This window comes from Salvia hispanica, chromosome 2, assembly GCF_023119035.1.
Source record: "Salvia hispanica cultivar TCC Black 2014 chromosome 2, UniMelb_Shisp_WGS_1.0, whole genome shotgun sequence".
In the NCBI taxonomy this organism is placed as follows: Eukaryota; Viridiplantae; Streptophyta; class Magnoliopsida; order Lamiales; family Lamiaceae; genus Salvia; species Salvia hispanica.
The window spans coordinates 2,043,561-2,063,031 of NC_062966.1; the positions used below are offsets into that span (position 1 = coordinate 2,043,561).

Sequence of the window (19,471 nt, forward strand, 5' to 3'; positions counted from 1 at the left end):
GAGAACCGAGAGATTGATAGAGAGAGTTTGAGAAAATGAAAGTTGTGAGTGTAACCGAAAGAGAGATAGTAGATTTTAGGAATATAATTCTATTTTATTCTTCATTCATTTCTTGTACTATAGGTCAGTCTAGCATTGATGGTCCAAGTGCGGTAAACTTGGCATGAATTGATCGAATTCATACAAGCGCGACCCACTTACTAGTCATGTGTGCCACCATTTTGACATTGCACGAGCAACTTCGATAAGTCTGGTCAATTCATACCTGACTTAATAAATATATGTGCGTAGTGCCAAGACTAGACACATAGATTCCGTAAGTCGGGTATGAACTCGATGACTTCATACTATATGCTTACCAAACTTAAATGGTATGAATTTAAATCAAGCATACCAAGTTATGCAAGTTTAGTAAGCATGATACGCATTTAAACCCTTGGCACTAGGCAATGGTGGCAGTAGGCGGCGGCAACTGCGGAGCCTGCCAATAGTCAGTGGCTGCGGGGGCAATATAAAGGTCGTGGCATTCGGAGGCGGCTTAGCGACACCTTCTCATGAGATAATAAGATTCAAGAGAAAATAAGAAAAATAGATTAAAAGATATTTTCTTCTCAAAACTTAAAATAGTTAACTACTCTCTCTGTCTTCTAAAAATAGACACTTTTGAAATTTTGTACAAGTTTTAATATATAATTAATAGAGTAAAAGAAAAGATGAAAAAGTAATTGAAATAATATTACTGGATGGTGGGCCTACATTATAAGTATAGTTTGTAGAAAAGTTTCCATAAATGAATATGTACTATTTTTATGGACTAAGACTTATTTTAATGGGACAAAGGAAGTGTATTTTATTAAATTTATGTTAGTAAGTGGAATAACATTTATTCTTCAATCCCCCTTTTATCTATTTCGCACCATTAGCGTTTCCATTAATTTTTCTCCGGGGCTAATGCATGCACAAATTAATTACTACTACAAGACATTAGCATCTTTATGAAGCAATGTAATAAAGGGCTGCTTATGCACACTATGCATATATATATACACACCTTTGCAAGCTTAAAATATAGAGAGCTCATAACTTCTTCACTTCATTTTCTCCCTCCTCTCTCTCTCTCTCACACACACACAATGGAGAAGGTATTTGGGCTGAGCCACCTCTTCATGACGGTGTTCCTCCACTGCTTCGCAAACTTCATGGTGGCTCCGGCCATCACAGACGTCACCATGGCCGCGCTTTGCCCCGGAGAAGACGAATGCTCCTTGGCCATATATCTCACCGGAGCTCACCAAGTGGTACGTATCTTCGATATTATAATATTATTAATTTTTTTGACGAATGCATTCGTATAATTATTTGTTCAAACTAAACAAAATCAACCGTACGTATGTGAATTTCTTGAATTACTAATTTTATATAAAAGTAAATCACTGAATTTGATCCGGATTTTAATAAAGCTAAGCTGTCCTTTTCCACAAATGCTAACCCAACTAGACATTCTTTTTAAGTTGAAGCAACGTTTTCATATTGAATGAAAAAGGTTATTTGAGTATGTTTTCATTACATCTTATGTTTCACTATTATTAATATATAATTAGTAGCGAATAATAATGTATACGAGTATAAGTATAGCATAAGATTCGAAATATAAAAAAAACAACCTTTGGAAGTGAAAGATAATATAGTTAGTAAGATATTAATTTTAATTTAGATTCTTTTTACCTTTTTAACACATGTCTTCGTTAGCCGGAAAATAAACGTGGACGATAATAATTTCCTTTTGTGTTCTTTCATTAGTAGAAGTTTGGGAAAACAAAGAAGCTTCGTAACAATATTATATTACCCTTTATCAACAATTAGTTAAATCAGTTAATGATAATAGTACAGAAAATGGTTAGAGTGTAAATATTAAATTGCCACTTTCTCATACTAGTGGAGTACAGTACTATTTAGATACATGAGTTTACTGACATGAGCCAAGATGGAAATGAAGATTTATTTTCTTATTTATTAAAAATATAATAATAAAATTAGGATTTTTTTTTTGGTTAAAATAAATATAGAAATCTTGATTCCTCGGAAAAAGTATACCATATTGTTTCCTCTTATTGTTTTCAGTTTTCATATTTAATGAACTTTATAAAGTTCTTGTGTAGAAAAAGTGTATACATTTATTAAGTCTGAAATTACACTCCAACAACAAAGGAGTTAGTTGAAAGAAACGTTGCTTGGAGGTTTGGGATTTTAATCTTTAACATAGTGCCCTTTTGAAACTTTTAGGCTACGAGTCCTTTTTGTGGTAACTAAATGGCTAGCAAGATGTATGAAAATAGTATTATTTTATTGGTACAAATTATATGCATTGATATGGCACAATTAATATTTAAATTGGACAAATTTTGTTGGAGTATAAGATTTAGAGTAATTACATTACAAGTAGTTATGTAAAACGATATAAAAAATTCGTGGGTGTACGTTTTCTTTTCATTCAACTTTGCTTCATGAAATGGTTTACATTTGCTAACAATTAGTAGTGGATTTTGGAGTGAGAAACTAATAAAAAATTTACACACATACCTTGGATTGCAAGACACAAAAGGTGGAAACCCAGATTTATTACTTAATGTCCACTCAAATTCTGTCCTAGATTAAGAGCTCTATCTCTCTAATTCATCTTCTCTCCCCTAATCTCAAGTAACATGGTATAAAGCAAAAGCCCCCCACATGCAACACTTCAATTACTACATCATATCTTGTTAGTACTATTATTTTTATTTTATTTTTAAGTTAGAAAGCTTTCACCTTTCTTTATCTCATTAGTGCCCATTAATGAGGGACAGAGAAAGTATTATTCATCATTTTTAAATCTATAGACAGGATTGGATGCAGAAAATTGTTTTAATAGAAGCTATATATATTATAAACTTCAACATTTGTAAATCACACAATTATCAACGAGCCATATTGATTTTTTTAGTTTACTATGAGGAAAAAAGTTTTTATTTGCTCTTCTCAAATATGTTGAAATTTTATCCTTGAACTTAAGAATTAAAAAAAAACAGCTTATATATTAAAATTTCATAAACACTTTCTAACTCAACTCAACAAAAACCGTTAATTTCTCCATAGTGGGAAAGGTAGGTAGTGGAGTAGATAATGGGATAAATGAAATGAAAAGATAGAACAAGTCACCAACACACTATTTTGTTGTAATCCACTTGCATGGCAGCATGCATAGAGATATGCCCTAATTCCACTATTATATGATTGTTGAAATGGAAGATTATGTATTTGTGTGCATATATAGCACTAAAATTCCAGGTAAATTACTCCATGTGCTTAGTAGAAGTAGATATTTTTTTTTAATACTAGTATATTAGATACTTTATTGAATTGAAATAATAATGATATGTAATGTAAGTGGTGCAGGTAACTGGACTGGGATCACTCATGACAATGCCTTTGGTTGGGAATCTCTCCGACATTTATGGAAGAAAAGTGATGCTCACACTCCCCATTACTCTCTCCATTTTTCCTCTTTGTAAGCCATCTTCTCAATTACTACTAAATTTCTCCATCATACTAGTATTTTCTTTTTCAAAATATTCAACTGAAGTTGCTGCTATTTAATGGTAGTAGAGTAGTTAGTTTGTGTGAGATTGGGAATGGATTGATAGTGAATTAATTAGACAAGAGAGCAATAAAAACATTAAAGTACAAGTCTAAGTGTCGGTTTTCTTTTGAAGGAATATTAACTGTAAAGAAGAGAAAGTTAAAACTAGGAATTTACACATGATAGAAGTATATAAAAGTTTAATTAAGAAAAGAAGAAGGAATAAAGCACCCAACAAAGCAAAAAAAGTAAAGAAAATTGCAATAGTGCTTAAAGCTTTTCAACCCATTCATCTTTTGTACTAGGAAGTCTAGTGTTTATGGTGTTGCATCTGCATCACAACCTTTTTATTTTTATTTTACTTTTTCCTTACAATTTTCATCTGATTGTCACTTGTAACTACTTAATGGGCCTAGTTAATTAATTAAATCAAAACCCATAACCAGCAAGTCCAGTAACATAAGGTTCAAACACATACCAAATGATTTCAAATATTAAGCCCATCATCTTTTCGAATAACTTCCATTTTTTTTAACCCGGCCTTTAAATTTCTATTTATTTATCGATAAAAAAATGAAGCTATATGTTAACAAATGTGACATATGTGGACAGTGATTCTGGCGTATGGCAGGACAAGATATTACTTCTATGCTTATTATGCGCTGAAAACTCTGTTTTCAATGGCTACTGAAGGCAGTGTCCATTTTCTTGCTCTTGCTTATGTGGTAATATATCAAACCTCCTTCCTTCTCTTCATCACAATCTCTCCTACTTTCAAATTCATTTACATTCAATGCTGTCGTTGCAGGCCGATAACGTTTCAGAGAGCAGACGGGCTGCAGTTTTCGGCATCATGTCCGGCTTTGCTTCTTCCTCCTTCGTCCTTGGAAACTTATCCTCTCGATTTCTCTCCACTTCAGCTGTTTTCCAAGTAACATCTCCTTCCCTTCTTATTTTTTTGACCTTTTAGTGCGTTAATTCAACTCACGTTCTCGTACAATAGCATGCGAACCATACACTGAAAAACTAGACTCTTTTCATGCATAGGTGGCTGCTGCGATGTCCATCGTCGCATTGGTGTACATGAGAGTCTTTCTTAAGGAGTCCATCGCCAGCAACGTCGCTTCTTGCAAGAGCTCGGAAACCGAATGCCTTCTCGAGAAATCTCCCTCCAAAAAATGGAACCTTTTCAAGACTCTTCCATCTCTCAATGAATCCATTTCCTTGCTGAAGACTAGGTACCAACATTTCCAATTGGCTAAGACTGTTTTCTTTTCTTTTCTAAATATTCTTATCTTTGTTTGAATATTTGCAGCCCAACATTTTCCAAAGCAGCTGCAGTTGCATTCTTCATCACAGTTGCAGATGTTGGCCTCTTTTCTTCATTGACAGTAAGTTGCAAAGCAAATCTTCACACCTTTCCACTTAGCAATTTCTTAGATATATCAAAGAATAATGTGAGATCATTCCTATATTCATGCAGTACTTTTTGAAGGCTCAGTTCCACTTCAATAAAGATCAATTCGCCGATCTTATGATTATAGCCGGAATCGCAGGAGTAGTATCACAGGTAACAATATTTCCTATATTATTATCACTATTCAATACTAGTATAGATTGATCACTTACATTTGAATATATTTCAGCTCATCATCATGCCTGCACTAACTCCACTCATGGGAGAAGAAAAGATGCTCTCGGTTGGACTGTTTTTCGCCTGCGCTCATGTAAGAATAATAAACTGATATTGAAGAGTTACACGTTACTCATACTTGTCTAACTATGTTATACATCCGTTATACAGATTGTACTCTACAGTGTCGCGTGGGCACCTTGGGTACGTTCTTCACCTGCTCGTTTCTCCTTTATTACATTGTTTGGCAGTGCGATAACCTGCGTGTGTGGAATTATGCAGGTACCTTACGCTGCAGCAACGTTGTCACTTCTGACTAGCTTTGCTCTTCCATGTGTAAGTTTCTTGATTTGGTTATGAACTTTCTTGTTTTGTGAAAGTTCTTACAGTTGTAGTTTCGTTACAGCTACGTAGTATCGCTTCCAAACAAACTGGACCGAACGAACAGGTGACTGCCAAGGACTATTTTGATCTTATTTTAGGTGTGTAACAAAATACTAATATGTGTTGGTGTCTTGATCTATGTCAGGGGAAGGTCCAAGGCTGCATAACAGGGATCGGCTCCTTCGCCAACATCGTCTCGCCTCTTGCTTTCAGCCCTCTAACAGGTAACCACACAGAAACTATTGCTGAATACACAAAAATGACAAATAATTCTGAATCTAACATATTTTTCTTGTCGGCATTAGCTCTGTTTTTATCAGACAACGCGCCTTTCCACTTCCCGGGATTCAGCATTATGTGCGCCGGCTTAGTTTCTGTAAGCAACTCTCCTCAAAAATATTTGATAATGTACATCACTAAGGTCATAATACTTATAGTTTAATTTCTGTGTTTTTGGTAGATGATTGCGTTCGTGTATAGCACAACGATAAGGCCGCCCCCGACACCTTCCAAGAGCGATATTTGCAGCTCCAGCACCGCGGACCCTTTAGTTTGAGCCGCACGCGATTGTGTCTTGGTATTCATTAGTACTATCATGTTTATAGTGATCAGAATCTAGGCATGTTGAAGGAAATATAGAAAATAGAAATGTATGAAAATAGTTCTCATGAATGTATATGTTATCAAACATCATATGGGAAAATTTATTTTTTTGTGATCCTTTTTATTCATCTTTCTTTAAAGATTCATATGCATAGAGAATTTTAACCAATGAAAATATATTCTGATTTTATAACACCTTACATAGGTAAACCAACGATGATTAGACAAAAAAGCTAAATTAATTTGTGTATAAACAAGACCACACACGTATCCAAATATAAAGGCAGACCAGACACCAAACAAAAAACGACCAGCTTCTCCTGCGTAGAAAATTCCGGTCGGTGGGGGCGGAAACACGACAGAACCACCACCATTCTCCGCCACGGCGCAGTCAGAGAAAATGGGGGAAGAAACCCCTGGAAACGAGACAATCTACCTTCATGGCGACCTTGACTTGAAGATCATCGAAGCGCGGTGCCTTCCTAACATGGACCTCGTGGTGGAGCGCGTTCGCCGCTTCCTCACCGCGTTCAAGTCCGTCCAGAAGCCCCTGACCACCCACCGCCACCGTCGTCGCATCATACAGCACAGCAAGATCATCACCAGCGACCCCTACGTCACCGTTTGCCTTGCTGGCGCCCGCGTCGCTCGCACCCGTGTCATCTCCAACTCGCAGAACCCTGTCTGGAACGAGCATTTCAAGATCCCTCTGGCACACCCTGTCTCACAGGTAATTAATTCCCTTTTCCCAATTCTTGATCAAAACAGAAAATGTATCGAAACCCCTTCTTGTCCCGCATTGATAAGGTCTGTTAAGGGGTGAGTGGCACATTTCTAAAAAAAAAAAGAAGGAAGTAATTTCATGCAGATCGAGTTCGAGGTGAAGGACAACGACATGTTCGGCGCGGACAGGATCGGGGTATCGAAGGTGGAGGTGAGGCGTATTGCGTCGGGGGAGACCATCGACGAGTGGATCCCACTTATCGGGCCGCAGGGCCGGCCGTACAAGCCGGAGACGGCCGTGCGGCTGCAGATCACGTTCACGCCGTGCAGCTCGAACCCCGAGTACCAGCACGGCGTGACGGAGGATAACGGGCTGCGGGAGAGCTACTTCCCGCTGCGGCACGGGGGGAAGGTGACGCTGTATCAGGATGCGCACGTGCCGGACGGGATGCTCCCGGAGATCGAGGTGGAGGGTGGGCGGCAGTTCGAGCACGAAAAGTGCTGGGAGGACATATGCCACGCCATCATGGAGGCGCACCACATTGTGTACATTGTGGGGTGGTCGATATACCACAAGGTGAGGCTCGTGAGGGAGGCGTTGCGGCCGATCCCCCGCGGCGGCGAACTCACACTAGGGGAGCTCCTCAAGTATAAATCACAGGAAGGGGTGAGGGTGTTGCTCTTGGTTTGGGATGATAAGACTTCCCATAGCAAGTTCTTCATCAATACCGTATGTATTCATCAATCCTGCTCTTTTTATCTTTGAGATATCTGATCTAAACTGCTATCTTCCCTATCAAACTGCCCCTAACTGTCTTGTTTCTGATGTAGACAGGAGTAATGGAAACTCATGACGAAGAAACTCGCAAGTTTTTTAAGCACTCGTCTGTCACCTGCGTGCTCGCTCCTCGTTACGGAAGCAATAAGCTTAGCATTTTCAAACAACAGGTTGTGGGAACACTTTACACTCACCATCAGAAATGTGTGATTGTGGACACTCAACACCACGGAAACAACCGGAAAATCACTACATTCATCGGGGGTCTGGACCTCTGCGACGGCCGCTATGACACACCTGAGCACCGACTCTATCGTGATCTCAAAACCGTGTTCCAAGGCGACTATCATAATCCCACATTTGGTGTTAGCTCCCTCTCTCTCTCTCTCTTTTGACATTCTGTCTCAACCTATAGCTGCAGCAGTCTCACCAGTAGCCTGCATTTGTGTTTACATATTTGATAGCAAGGAACAAAGGGTCCAAGACAGCCGTGGCACGATCTACACTGCAAGATAGAAGGTCCCGCTGCTTACGACATTCTCACCAATTTTGAGCAGCGATGGAAGAAAGCCACTAAATGGAACGAGATCGGTCAGAAGCTCACGGGATTTTCACATTGGCACGATGCTTTGATCAAGATCGAAAAAATCTCGTGGATCAATAGTCCTTCCACGAATGTCCCAAACGATCATCCTTTGTTGTGGGTTTACGAGGAGAACGATCCTGATAACTGGCATGTTCAGGTAGCTACTCAACTTCAATCTCTTCTTTTTTGATTTGCCGAATTAAATTGTTTCTGATTTGAACAGATTTTCCGGTCCATAGATTCGGGATCACTCAAGGGATTTCCGAAGAGTGTGCATGCAGCAGAAAAGCAAGTAAATTCTGAATCTTGAACAAGTTTTGTTGTTTTCAGTCAGATTAATGTCTGAATGATGGGAGTTTGATTCTTCAGAATCTGGTTTGTGCTAAAAATGTGGTGATAGATAAAAGCATTCAAATGGCTTATATCCAAGTAATCAGATCTGCACAACACTTCATTTACATTGAGAATCAATATTTCCTTGGCTCATCTTATGCTTGGCCTGACTACAGACATGCAGGTAGGTATAACACAAAAATAGGAACATAAAAGTGAATGAATTTATGTATATTACTAATATATTTTTATTTATGGAAGGGGCTGACAATCTAATCCCAATGGAACTGGTATTGAAAATAGTAAGCAAAATAAGGGCCAAGGAGAAGTTCAGAGTTTATGTTGTTATTCCAATGTGGCCAGAGGGTGTGCCTAGTTCTTCTGCTGTTCAAGAAATCCTTTACTGGCAGGTAGATTTTATCCATTCGTTTCCTTCATCCACGAAAAATAGTAATAAATGTCACGAAATTTGATGGTGTAGGCGCAGACGATGCAAATGATGTATGAACTAATCGCTAAAGAAATCAAGTCAGCTAATCTCGAGAATGCGCATCCAACCGACTATCTCAATTTCTATTGTCTGGGTAACCGCGAAGAGTATCAGAAGAAATCATCGAATGGGAGTAGCCATTCCACTGCCTCGTCACATCATAATGTAGTAACCTCTGAAATTCTTCTTGCCATAGATGTGGAATGATAGGATTGAAATTAACAGAAATGTTGGGTGCAGGAAGCAAGCACGAGCACGGGGAAGGTAAGATCAGGTCGGTTTATGATATACGTGCATGCCAAGGGAATGATAGTGGACGATGAATATGTTATAATCGGCTCAGCCAACATCAACCAACGCTCTATGGCCGGTTCCAGAGACACAGAGATCGCCATGGGAGCGTACCAACCCCATCACACCTGGGCCAAGAAACAGTACCATCCACGCGGGCAGGTCTCACGCACCTCTCTCTCTCTCTCTCTCTCTCTCTCTCTCTCTCTCCACATCCTCCACTACATTATGTCTATGTCTGTGTATGTATGTACTAAGCACAAGCAAATGGGTAGGTGTATGGGTACAGAATGTCACTGTGGGCGGAGCATTTGGGGCAGATCCATCCTTGCTTCAAGGATCCCAACGAGTTGGAGTGTGTCAACTATGTTAACGCCGCTGCACAAGAAAACTGGAAGAGATTCACAGCTGACAAGTTCACGGCGTTGCAAGGACATCTCCTCAAATATCCAGTGGAGATCGATGCTGATGGGAAGGTCAATTCTCTGCCGGGATTCGAATCCTTTCCCGACGTTGGTGGTAAGGTATTAGGGGCTCCAACTAATCTGCCTGATGCTTTGACTACCTAGCCTAGCTACCATCTTCTTACATTTTTGTTTATTTCTCTCTAATTTTGTAAAGTTAGCAATATCAAGTTTTTTTCCAAGATGATCTGAAGAAACAGAAACTAAAAGCAAAAAGGTCCTAAAAAGGATGTTTATTCATCACAACAACAACACACACTAGTTCCATCAAATCAAAACAAAAGACACAAATACATCTCACTTATTTCAGACTACCTTCCCATCCCCGGCTTCACTGCTAGCGCCGTTTATGTATAAGATAGGATGCGACACATTTTATAACAGAAGAACTAGAGTACCGGTGGATGGAGCTCAAGCACCTTCTTCCAAGATGGCCTGCTACTAATATCATCCCACCATCTGCTCACATTCTTCCTGTCCCGAATCAAGTAGTCTTTTTTGAGAGTGGTCACCAAGTAGTTACTGATGGGGATGTGGCTGAGGTCCGCCAGGCTAAAGGTGTCGCTCGCCAAGTATTTGCTCACCGACAGCCTCTCTTCATACACATCCAAAGTCTTTGCAAGTTTCTCCTCGTCTTCTTGGATGCGTTTTGGATCAGATGCAACACCAGTTTTCGGGTTAAACAAGAGTTGAACTACAAGGTCGTACAGCGGTGGCTGGAAGTTGTGCGCCTCGACATCTAGCCACTGCTCTATTAGGCCTCTTTCTTCTATTGTTTTACCTAATAGCTCACTACCTTGAGACCTATATTTCTCAGCATAGTACCTGATGATAGCCCTTGATTCTGCACACAACTTTGGTATCATTGAACTTTAAATTAATTCAATTTAGCCAAGAACTACACATGATCAATAAGTATGAATCATGACCACCCCCATTCTACTCAAGGTCAAGACTTTAGATTAAATTAATTTCTAATTTCAAAATCCCCTCAAAATAAATTCTAGTTTCTAAAATTAGAATAACATCAAAATGAGTGGAAAATGAGTATTACTTACCATATAATATGTAGTCTCCATCCTCAATAACAGGAAGAACTCCAAAAGGCTGCAAGATTTAAAATTAAAAAAAAAATTAAGTTCTCCAAAATTCCATCTAATTACAGAAGAGGGAGAAACCTGCAGCTTGAGATACTGAGGAGACAAGTGCTCCCCTTTGAAGACGTCAACATCGACAGTCTCGTAATCGATCTCTTTCTCGATCAAACAAAGGATTACTCTCTTCGGAGAAGCGTAGTCTGGTCCGTACACCTTCACCACCATTTTTACCCCTTTCTTTTTATTGCTCTCTTTGTGGTGAAAACAATGGAGAGAGTCGATGGGATTTTATAGAGGTTTCACTCGAGTGTTCACCGCCACACTTCAGACAGAGCAAAAAAACAAATTTCCCTCTTAATCGACAGCCAAATTCAAAATGCATTTGATCTCATCGGTGGATAATATGGATTTTAGGGCATCCGCGATGGTGCGGACGATACGACGTCCACGCGCGATACATCGTCTGCGGACGATGCGCGGAGGATACCCCATCGTCAGTCGCATCTTCCACCACTGTGGACGATGGGTCGCACAATCCTCACGCGTTTTTTTTTTTTTGAATTTTTTCGAAATTTTTTTCTTATTTAAACACTATAATTCTCTACCATTTCACACACTTCAATTTCACATCTCTCCAATTTCTCTTCAATTATTCTCTCTCATCGTCTCAAAAATTAATCCCGACGACTACGATTTGAGTACATCAGATGGCTGCAGATGGGCCTTGACTCGAGTCTTGTTCGATGCCGTTAATGAAACCAAGGCGTAATGCTTGGCACAAATGCAGCGGGAGCAGGCGGCGGCGGCGGTGGCGCGGGTCCCTCGCCCGATACGACGTCGGACGCATGTCCCCCGCGAGTATGACGTAGCGCACGAATGTCTGTTCACATATTATTTTGCCGAGAATCCAAGGTGGGGCCCGAATGTTTTTCACCGACCTTTTAGAATGAGCCGAGATCTTTTTCTCCGCATTGTGCACACGTTGGAGGGACGTGATGAGTACTTCCAGTATCGGGAAGACGGGATCGGCAAACCCGGACTTACGCCGTTGCAGAAGTGCACGGTTGCGATCCGCCAGTTGGCCTACGACACAACAGCGGATATGTTCGACGAGTACCTTCACGTCGGGGATACAACTGGCCGCGAATGTCTCAAGAAATTTTGTAAGTTAGTTGTGGAGGCTTTTAGGCGACACATATTTGCGACGCTCGACTGCTGATGATTGCCAGAGCCTGATGCGGATGCACGAGACGGTGCACGGCTTCCCTGGGATGCTAGGGAGCATCGACTGTATGCACTGGCAGTGGTAGAACTTCCCGACGACATGGAGAGGCCAATTTACTAGCGGCTACAAGGGCAGCCACCCGACGATGATCCTAGAAGCCGTCGCCGACCACCGCCTCTGGATCCGGCATGCCTACTTTGGTGTAGCCGGGTCGAACAACGACATCAACGTCCTCAACTCGTCCACCCTATTCGCCGATCACATCATATGAGGTACTACTTGGCCGATGGCATATACCCAAGGTGGTCTGTGTTTTTAAAGATGATCAGTTGTCCAATTGGTGAGAGGAGAGTCTTGTTTGCGGCAAAGCAGGAGTCCACGCGGAAGGATGTGGACCGGGCTTTTGGGGTGCTCCAATCGCGGTGGGCAATCGTGAAAGGTCCGACACGTTTCTGGTACAAGGAAGTCATCGTCGACGTCATGTATGCGTGCATCATCATGCATAACATGATAGTCGAACAAGAAAGTGGACATGTCACCGATTGGGTGGATGATGAAGCCGGATCTAGCTCCAGCACGGCGACCTCGCCTGTCACTCGAGGATTACCGATGGGCTTCGGTGCGGTTCTACAGCGATAGGCCTCAAAACGCAACCAACAAGACCATACTCAGCTCATGACCGATATGATTGAAGAAGTTTGGAACCGCAACCGCCGCCGTTGAGAAATTATAGTTTTTTTTTTATTTCGTATTGTGATGTTTGAATTTTAATGAAATGAAATTGTTTTTCCAAATTTTGAAGTATTTAAATATTCAAATAATAGATAAAATGTTTAGGGCATCGCTTAGGGCGGGCTATAATCCGCCCCACTGCAGGTGAAATGGGAGGAGGATAAAATGCAATGCTAACGTGGCGGTGCATAGGGCGTCGCTTAGGGCGTCCCACTTTGGATGCCCTTAATATAAAATTGTAAAATATGAAAGAGATATACTCCCTCTGTTTCATAGTAATAGAGGCGTTTCTTTTCGGCACGCAGATTAAGAAAAATTGTGTTAGGTGAGTTAAGTAAAGGGAGAGTAAAGTGGAAAATGAAAAAGGTAGGGAGATGAAGAGATAATAAAGTAAGAGAAAGTAAAGTAGGTGTGGAAAAATGTGTTGACTTTTACTAAAAAAGGAAATGACTCTATTACTATAGAACGTACCAAAATAATAAAATGATTCTATTACTATGGAACAGAAGGATTATATAAAATGGATAAAGCTAGAGAGTTAAAGTGGGAGAAAGAAAGAGATAATGTTAATAAAATATAATAGATAAAGATAAAATATAAATTCTATATAAATATAAATTGGGAGTAACTTTTTCTGTTTTTAGCATATGGTAACTAATTTTAGGGGACAAAAGAAAAATGGAAATATGAAAAAGTATATACTAATTAATTTTTAATGGAATGATGAATATAAAAATAGAGTAAATTATACAAATGGTTTCTGAACTATGAATTCATTTCATCAGCAGTATCTTGACTTTAAAAATATTACCCATGATCCTAGAATTTTGCTATAATCACCTCGGAGGCACTTTCACTATTAAAGTATTTTCTTTCTCTTTCTCAGTATTGAGTTTGATATTTTCTTATTCGAGTGTCTGAAAAGAGGGAGATGATCAATTACTAACTAATTAGCTCCAAAATTAAGACTAATTTTTAAACATTAGATTATGAGATCTAGTAGATGATATAATGGCAAGTGTATTATTTAAAATTTAAATAATTATTAAATAAAATTAAAGTGTATGAATATCAATCCCCTCTTATTAAAATTATCCTAAAGGTAATTAGCTTTCAATTTAAATTATTTTTTGGACAAAAAATATATCAAATTAAAGGTAATTTTATAAGGATTCTAACGAGATGTCAACATGCATGTTATAACACTTGTCATAATTTTAATTGTTTAAATATCTTGTATTGATCGAAATACCCAATTCATGAATATATCTAAATGTTTGCTATATATATATATATATATATTTCGTAAGTGCAGCTTAGCCACACGTTTATTACTTTAGCATGATATATTTAAGTGGGTTAGACCGACGTCTTAGTTGGTAAAAATAGAGGAGATGCATTGTAATATTACAGAAGGCGAGAGATAAACTCAAGTGATTATACGAAGAGAAAGAGTTGAGAGTTTAGGCGATTTTAGCTTAGGAAAGAGGAATGAGAAAAGAAAAAGAAAGGCAACGGACAGAAGGGAATATCAAATTCTAGGAATAAATTCATAGTTGGAGCTTGGACATATGGTGGTGAATAAAGAGACGGAATTAGGAGTTTGGTTTGATTCTTGTCTTAAACAGGTGTGTATAAATCACACTTTTAATTTTACATGCTTTATATGATTAATTGTTATGTTTTGATTTGAAGTGAATATTTGGATTATATGATATGAATTTGATATAGTTGTGTTATTTGATATTGATGGTGTAAATGGGGTGGATATGTGATTTGTGCAATGTATATGTTTATCTATTATATTGGTATTATTTAATGGAATATGATACGAATATGTGATTGGTGCAATAGATATGTTTTGCATATGGTATTGGAATTACATGAATCATTTGGTTAAAGATGATCTGTGATAGTCTTGTCCTGGATTTGAAATCACAGTGGACATATTGGGACCTTCGGGTCAATCATATTGGGACCTTCGGGTCAAATCATATTGGGACATACGGGTCAATTCACAGTGGGATCTACGGGTCAAATCATAATGGGACCTTCGGGTCAAATCATAGTGGTATATTGGAAATTCCGGGCAGATACAAGGCTTGAACTGTCACAGAATAATAAACTGAACAGAGTGGCATATGCATATTTATATGGAATCAATTTAATATTTTTTTATTATTATTTTATATATTGGTTAAATAATATGTTTGATTGTTGGGTTGTGGAATTAAAGGTAAGGTTTATATGCACTGAGTTGTGGCTCATATAAACCACTAATATTTTTCAGGAATAAGATATCAGTGAAATTATTCGTTGACGTGAGTCATAGGAACTCCACATGTTATCAGGGTCGGCGGCTGACGCATTTTGGCAACCTTCTCCTCCTCATCATTTTTGCATATAGATAAATGTACAGTATATAGAGTGGTGAGAGGGTCCCACTGCAGTTTAGAATGGTTTGAAATATGAAATTGATAAATGTTGTTTTTTTTTAAAAATTATATAATATGTGTGTTTATTTACTCGGCATGTGGGTTCTTTATTTTAAATTTTTGAATTTATTTTTAGTAAGTGCATAAGTGATAGCTCGTATTTTGCACTATTTTAAGGCCATTTTGTGGTTCGGTTTTAATGTCAAAGTTGCATTACATGTCCATTATTTGCATATTTTATCTATTTTGACATGTTTTGTGAGAAATGTGCATATTTGAGCCTAAAAAGGGAGTTAAAACACGAAGTAGGAAATCGGGAGAGCTTCAGGTGGTGTCCGGCGACCGCCGGTGCTTAGCGGAGACAAAGACACGCCCGGCGACCGCCGGGAAATGCGCGGCGACCGCCACAAAGAGTCAGAAGCTTCTGGACTACGCGCGGCAACCGCCGGCCAAGGTGCGGCGGCCCACCACAAAAAATGCGGCACACGACAGCTATCTACAAACTCAATTTTCCAGAGATCCTGATATCCGATCAGGTAGTTATACACACCATTCTCTTCGTCTTGAAAAGAGCTTCAAGTTGGTACCAAGATCACCTCAATCGGAGTTATGTGGAGAGAGTTATGGCCGTTCTACCAAAGTCACGCAAAGCTGCCAGCTGCAGTCTAGGCGGAAATTCAAAGAAGGAAAGCATATATTACCTTGTGAAGCAAAATCTTTTCCTTCTACTATGGGGAACGAAAATTACATCTTTCCTAATGCTTGGAGGAAACTTACTACCAAATTTAAATCCTTCTCAAGCCTATATATACCCATAACCTCATTCATAGAATTCAACCATTCCATAGCCCCCAAAAGGGGAGCCTTCATGGCTCCCCCTCCATGCTCCAACCCTAATTCTTTCATCCATCATTCCATCACCATTCTTGGAGATTGAAGTAAGGCAAGAGGATCATGGAGACTTCAAGATTCATCCTTGGATTTTGTTTGTTTATTTCATGTCTCGTACTTTAATTATTGTTTTAGTTCATCTGTCTATGGATTGCTAAACAATAGAATTTTGAGTTTTGATAGTAATTGACTTTTATGTAGTTCTTTTTATGTTTAATGTTCAGAACTCGTTTCCACTTGATTTTTCTTGAACCTTTGTTCGACTAATTGGTCGCTACCTTGATTATTGTCAATCTTTGATCGGTGATAGCTTTGATTGGTTTATCTTATATGTTCATACAATAATTGTGACATGAGTATTGATGCATGATAGGGAGAGATTGTGGTAAAACTTGAGTCGGATGAACGTAGAACTAATTAAAATAACTAAAGAGTTAGTGAAATCATTATCCTTGAAATTCCTCTATTCGCCTAATTCTCTATCTTCTTGCTTTTATTGTTTTACGTTATCTCTATTTTTATATGTTTCAAACTCAAATCTATGTTACTCTAAATAGTATTTGACGCTTAGTACATGATAGCCAGTTGCAATTATATTCCCCGTGTTCGATATCACGGTACTGACCTTTAGCTATACTAGATCTACCATATATACTTGCAAGTATTTTTAGTGCTAATAAATAGTGCATCAATAAGTCATAAGAGTTGGGGTGTGATAATCTCATCCACTCATTTTAAAATCCAAGGGTGGAGATTTAGTCTTGATTTTGGATTATGATGCTATAAGCAATAGAAGATGACCCCTCTGAAATGATATTCTTCACTATACTTTATGCCAAATCCTCTTTTGCTTTCTTTTTCTTAAACTTTTAGAAAGTAAAAAAAAATATATATATAATAATAATAATAATAATAATAATAATAATAATAATAGTATGATATTATTGAATATATTAATTATCAAAGTATTTTGTTGCTAAATTTAATTTTTATTATGATTTGATTTTTTAATATTAAAAATCATAAATTTAATTATTTAAATAACTTTTAACTAAACAAGATTGTTAAAAATAAAATATAGTACTATATACTAGACCTTAATTATAAATAATTTATAGTATAAAAATAATAAAGAATGTAAAAAATATCCAATAAAGAAAAAGAATGATTCAAAAATAAATTTATACAAATATGAGAAGTCGTGCAATGTTCGATTGATAATTAAATCATCGAAAAAAGTACAAATAAATTGAAAGAGTCATTTTGATAATTAAATTGATAGTTTATATTAAAAAAATTAGAGTGAACTACATAAAAGGGCCCTAACTTTTTGGCTTGTTGCACCGGAGACCCCAAAAAATCTCATCACATGTATCTAACAAAATACATAATCACAAACCTTGTGTTTTTTACCAATTTTCTGATGAAAATGCCCAAATGGGTTGAAGGGCAATTTAGTCTCATTATCCCCCAAACCTAAATAACCCTGTACACTACTCTGTCAGTACTACATTATCTATAAGTGATTTGTCAAGTCACAGAAGATTTTGTTCCCACTTTTCTATGATGAGTACCTGCAACTATAAAATAACTAATACTCAATAAATTATTTAATAAATTATATCACAAATCACACAAAATGAATAATTAATACTAATAATTTATATAAAATAAACTAAATATCAACTAACTTTTTGAACTAATTATTTGATAAAACTATGCATCATTACATTTATAAATATAATAATTAATGAGCCTATACCATTAATTTTTATATAGTTTAATTAGCCCATACCATTAAATATTTAGCCCATGTCATTAAATATATTTTAAACCTAATTTACTCTTTCTCTCCCAGCCCGCCGTATCTTCTTCTTCCCCTTCTCTCCCCTTCTCTGATTTTTCGTTCTCTGGTCTGCATCTCAAATTTCCTCCACAACTTCTTCAACCATCTACAACTCTCCAAAATCACTACTTACATTCGAAAATACAAAGGATAAGGGGGCCAATTGCAATTTCCAGGAACTTCAAAAAGTGAAATGTTGTTGCCGTAACACTGTTCCAAAAACGCAAAAAAGGACGATTTGGGATGCGTTTTGGAGTATGATTGGAGGTGTTTTCCACTGGAAATTTCCGTTTTTCAGCATTGTTAGAGATGCCTTAGCCAGCAGATCGAAGTAATCTCGGGCAAACATATCATGATTGATGGTGTCAGCAGCCTCGGAAATTCTATCAAGAGTCGAGTTGGATGGGAGCAGCGAAGCACTCGCAACATAATTCCTCATAGTCGCTTTACTCTCCATAGAAAGAGGAAGAGAAGAGTCGGGTGGGGGCAGCGAAGCACTAGTAGTAGAGTTCTCCATAACCGCCTTACTCTCCACTTGAAAGAGGTAGAAATTGAATGAAGAGTGAAAACCTTGAAAATGGAGTGATGTAGTGGAGTGAAATGAGAGAGAGAAAAGAGTGAAAGTGAATTAGAGGGAAGAGAAAGAGAAGTCTTTTAATGTTTAAGTATAAAATAACAATCCAAGTGAATTGGAGGAAAGAGAAAGAGAAGACATGATATTTTGGGTCATATCATTAGTAGGTGTCAGCCACAGTGCATGTTACAGAGGCTGCGTCAGAGCATGCTGGAGCAATTAGACGAGAATGCCCTTTAAGGGCCTAAGGGTGTTATCGTCCGAAAATACGTGGTTTGTGATTGTATGTTTTGTTAGATCCCTGTGGTGAGACTTTTTTTTTAGGGGTCTCCGGTGCAACAAGCCGAAAAGTTATGGCCCTTTTATGCAGTTCACTCAAAAAATTATTGAACAGTATTCAAAATTTTAAATTTAACTACAAGTCATTTTCATAATTAAATTTATAATTTTAATTTTTATAATTAATATATTTAATAATATCATACTAGTATTTTATTATTTTTAATTTTGTACTTTCTAAAAATTTAAGAGAAAGATAGTAAAAGAGGATTTGATATAAAATAATTACAAAAGTGAAGTGGAAAAATTAAATATCATTTCAGGCACTCAAATTATAAAATAAATCTCAAACCTAATACTAAAGATAGATAGAGAAAATATCATACCCAGTAAAATATTCTATTTTTATGAATGGATAAAATTGTCCTCCAACTATAAAATTGCTTTGGATCAATGACGGACCCAGGTGGGGTCGAGTGGGGTCGACCGAC

At 37.8% G+C, this 19,471-nt stretch overlaps 4 protein-coding genes across 5 annotated transcripts; 3 read left to right on the forward strand and 1 right to left on the reverse strand.

The window, feature by feature from the left end:
- Window positions 1-1,049: 1,049 nt before the first annotated feature.
- Window positions 1,050-6,351, forward strand: LOC125205625 (hippocampus abundant transcript 1 protein). The gene is made up of 14 exons (XM_048104672.1): window positions 1,050-1,298; window positions 3,433-3,544; window positions 4,229-4,341; window positions 4,425-4,547; window positions 4,664-4,854; window positions 4,932-5,007; window positions 5,100-5,186; window positions 5,263-5,343; window positions 5,421-5,453; window positions 5,532-5,585; window positions 5,656-5,697; window positions 5,779-5,857; window positions 5,939-6,009; window positions 6,094-6,351. Exons 1-14 carry the CDS (start codon window positions 1,134-1,136, stop codon window positions 6,187-6,189), a joined length of 1,323 nt encoding a protein of 440 aa, XP_047960629.1. The 5' UTR covers window positions 1,050-1,133; the 3' UTR covers window positions 6,190-6,351.
- A 210-nt stretch (window positions 6,352-6,561) lies between these two features.
- Window positions 6,562-10,035, forward strand: LOC125205624 (phospholipase D delta-like). Its single transcript, XM_048104671.1, has 10 exons — window positions 6,562-6,966; window positions 7,105-7,689; window positions 7,791-8,102; window positions 8,202-8,480; window positions 8,547-8,615; window positions 8,693-8,840; window positions 8,918-9,066; window positions 9,138-9,311; window positions 9,387-9,599; window positions 9,713-10,035. The coding sequence occupies exons 1-10, from the start codon at window positions 6,637-6,639 to the stop codon at window positions 10,004-10,006; spliced, it is 2,553 nt and encodes an 850-aa protein (XP_047960628.1). The 5' UTR covers window positions 6,562-6,636; the 3' UTR covers window positions 10,007-10,035.
- Window positions 10,036-10,105: 70 nt separating this feature from the next.
- LOC125205626 (glutathione S-transferase F9-like) lies at window positions 10,106-11,271 on the reverse strand. 2 transcript variants are annotated; one of them, XM_048104673.1, is made up of 3 exons: window positions 11,080-11,271; window positions 10,960-11,008; window positions 10,106-10,745 (listed from the first exon to the last, which is right to left on the reverse strand). In XM_048104673.1, the coding sequence occupies exons 1-3, from the start codon at window positions 11,221-11,223 to the stop codon at window positions 10,291-10,293; spliced, it is 648 nt and encodes a 215-aa protein (XP_047960630.1). In that variant the 5' UTR covers window positions 11,224-11,271; the 3' UTR covers window positions 10,106-10,290. The 2 variants fall into 2 exon arrangements, with proteins under 2 accessions (XP_047960630.1, XP_047960631.1); XM_048104674.1 differs by having other exon boundaries at window positions 10,106-10,755; window positions 11,080-11,269.
- Window positions 11,272-12,544: 1,273 nt separating this feature from the next.
- On the forward strand, window positions 12,545-12,862 carry LOC125205246. Its single transcript, XM_048104078.1, has one exon. The coding sequence runs from the start codon at window positions 12,545-12,547 to the stop codon at window positions 12,860-12,862; it is 318 nt and encodes a 105-aa protein (XP_047960035.1).
- The last annotated feature ends 6,609 nt before the right edge of the window (window positions 12,863-19,471 follow it).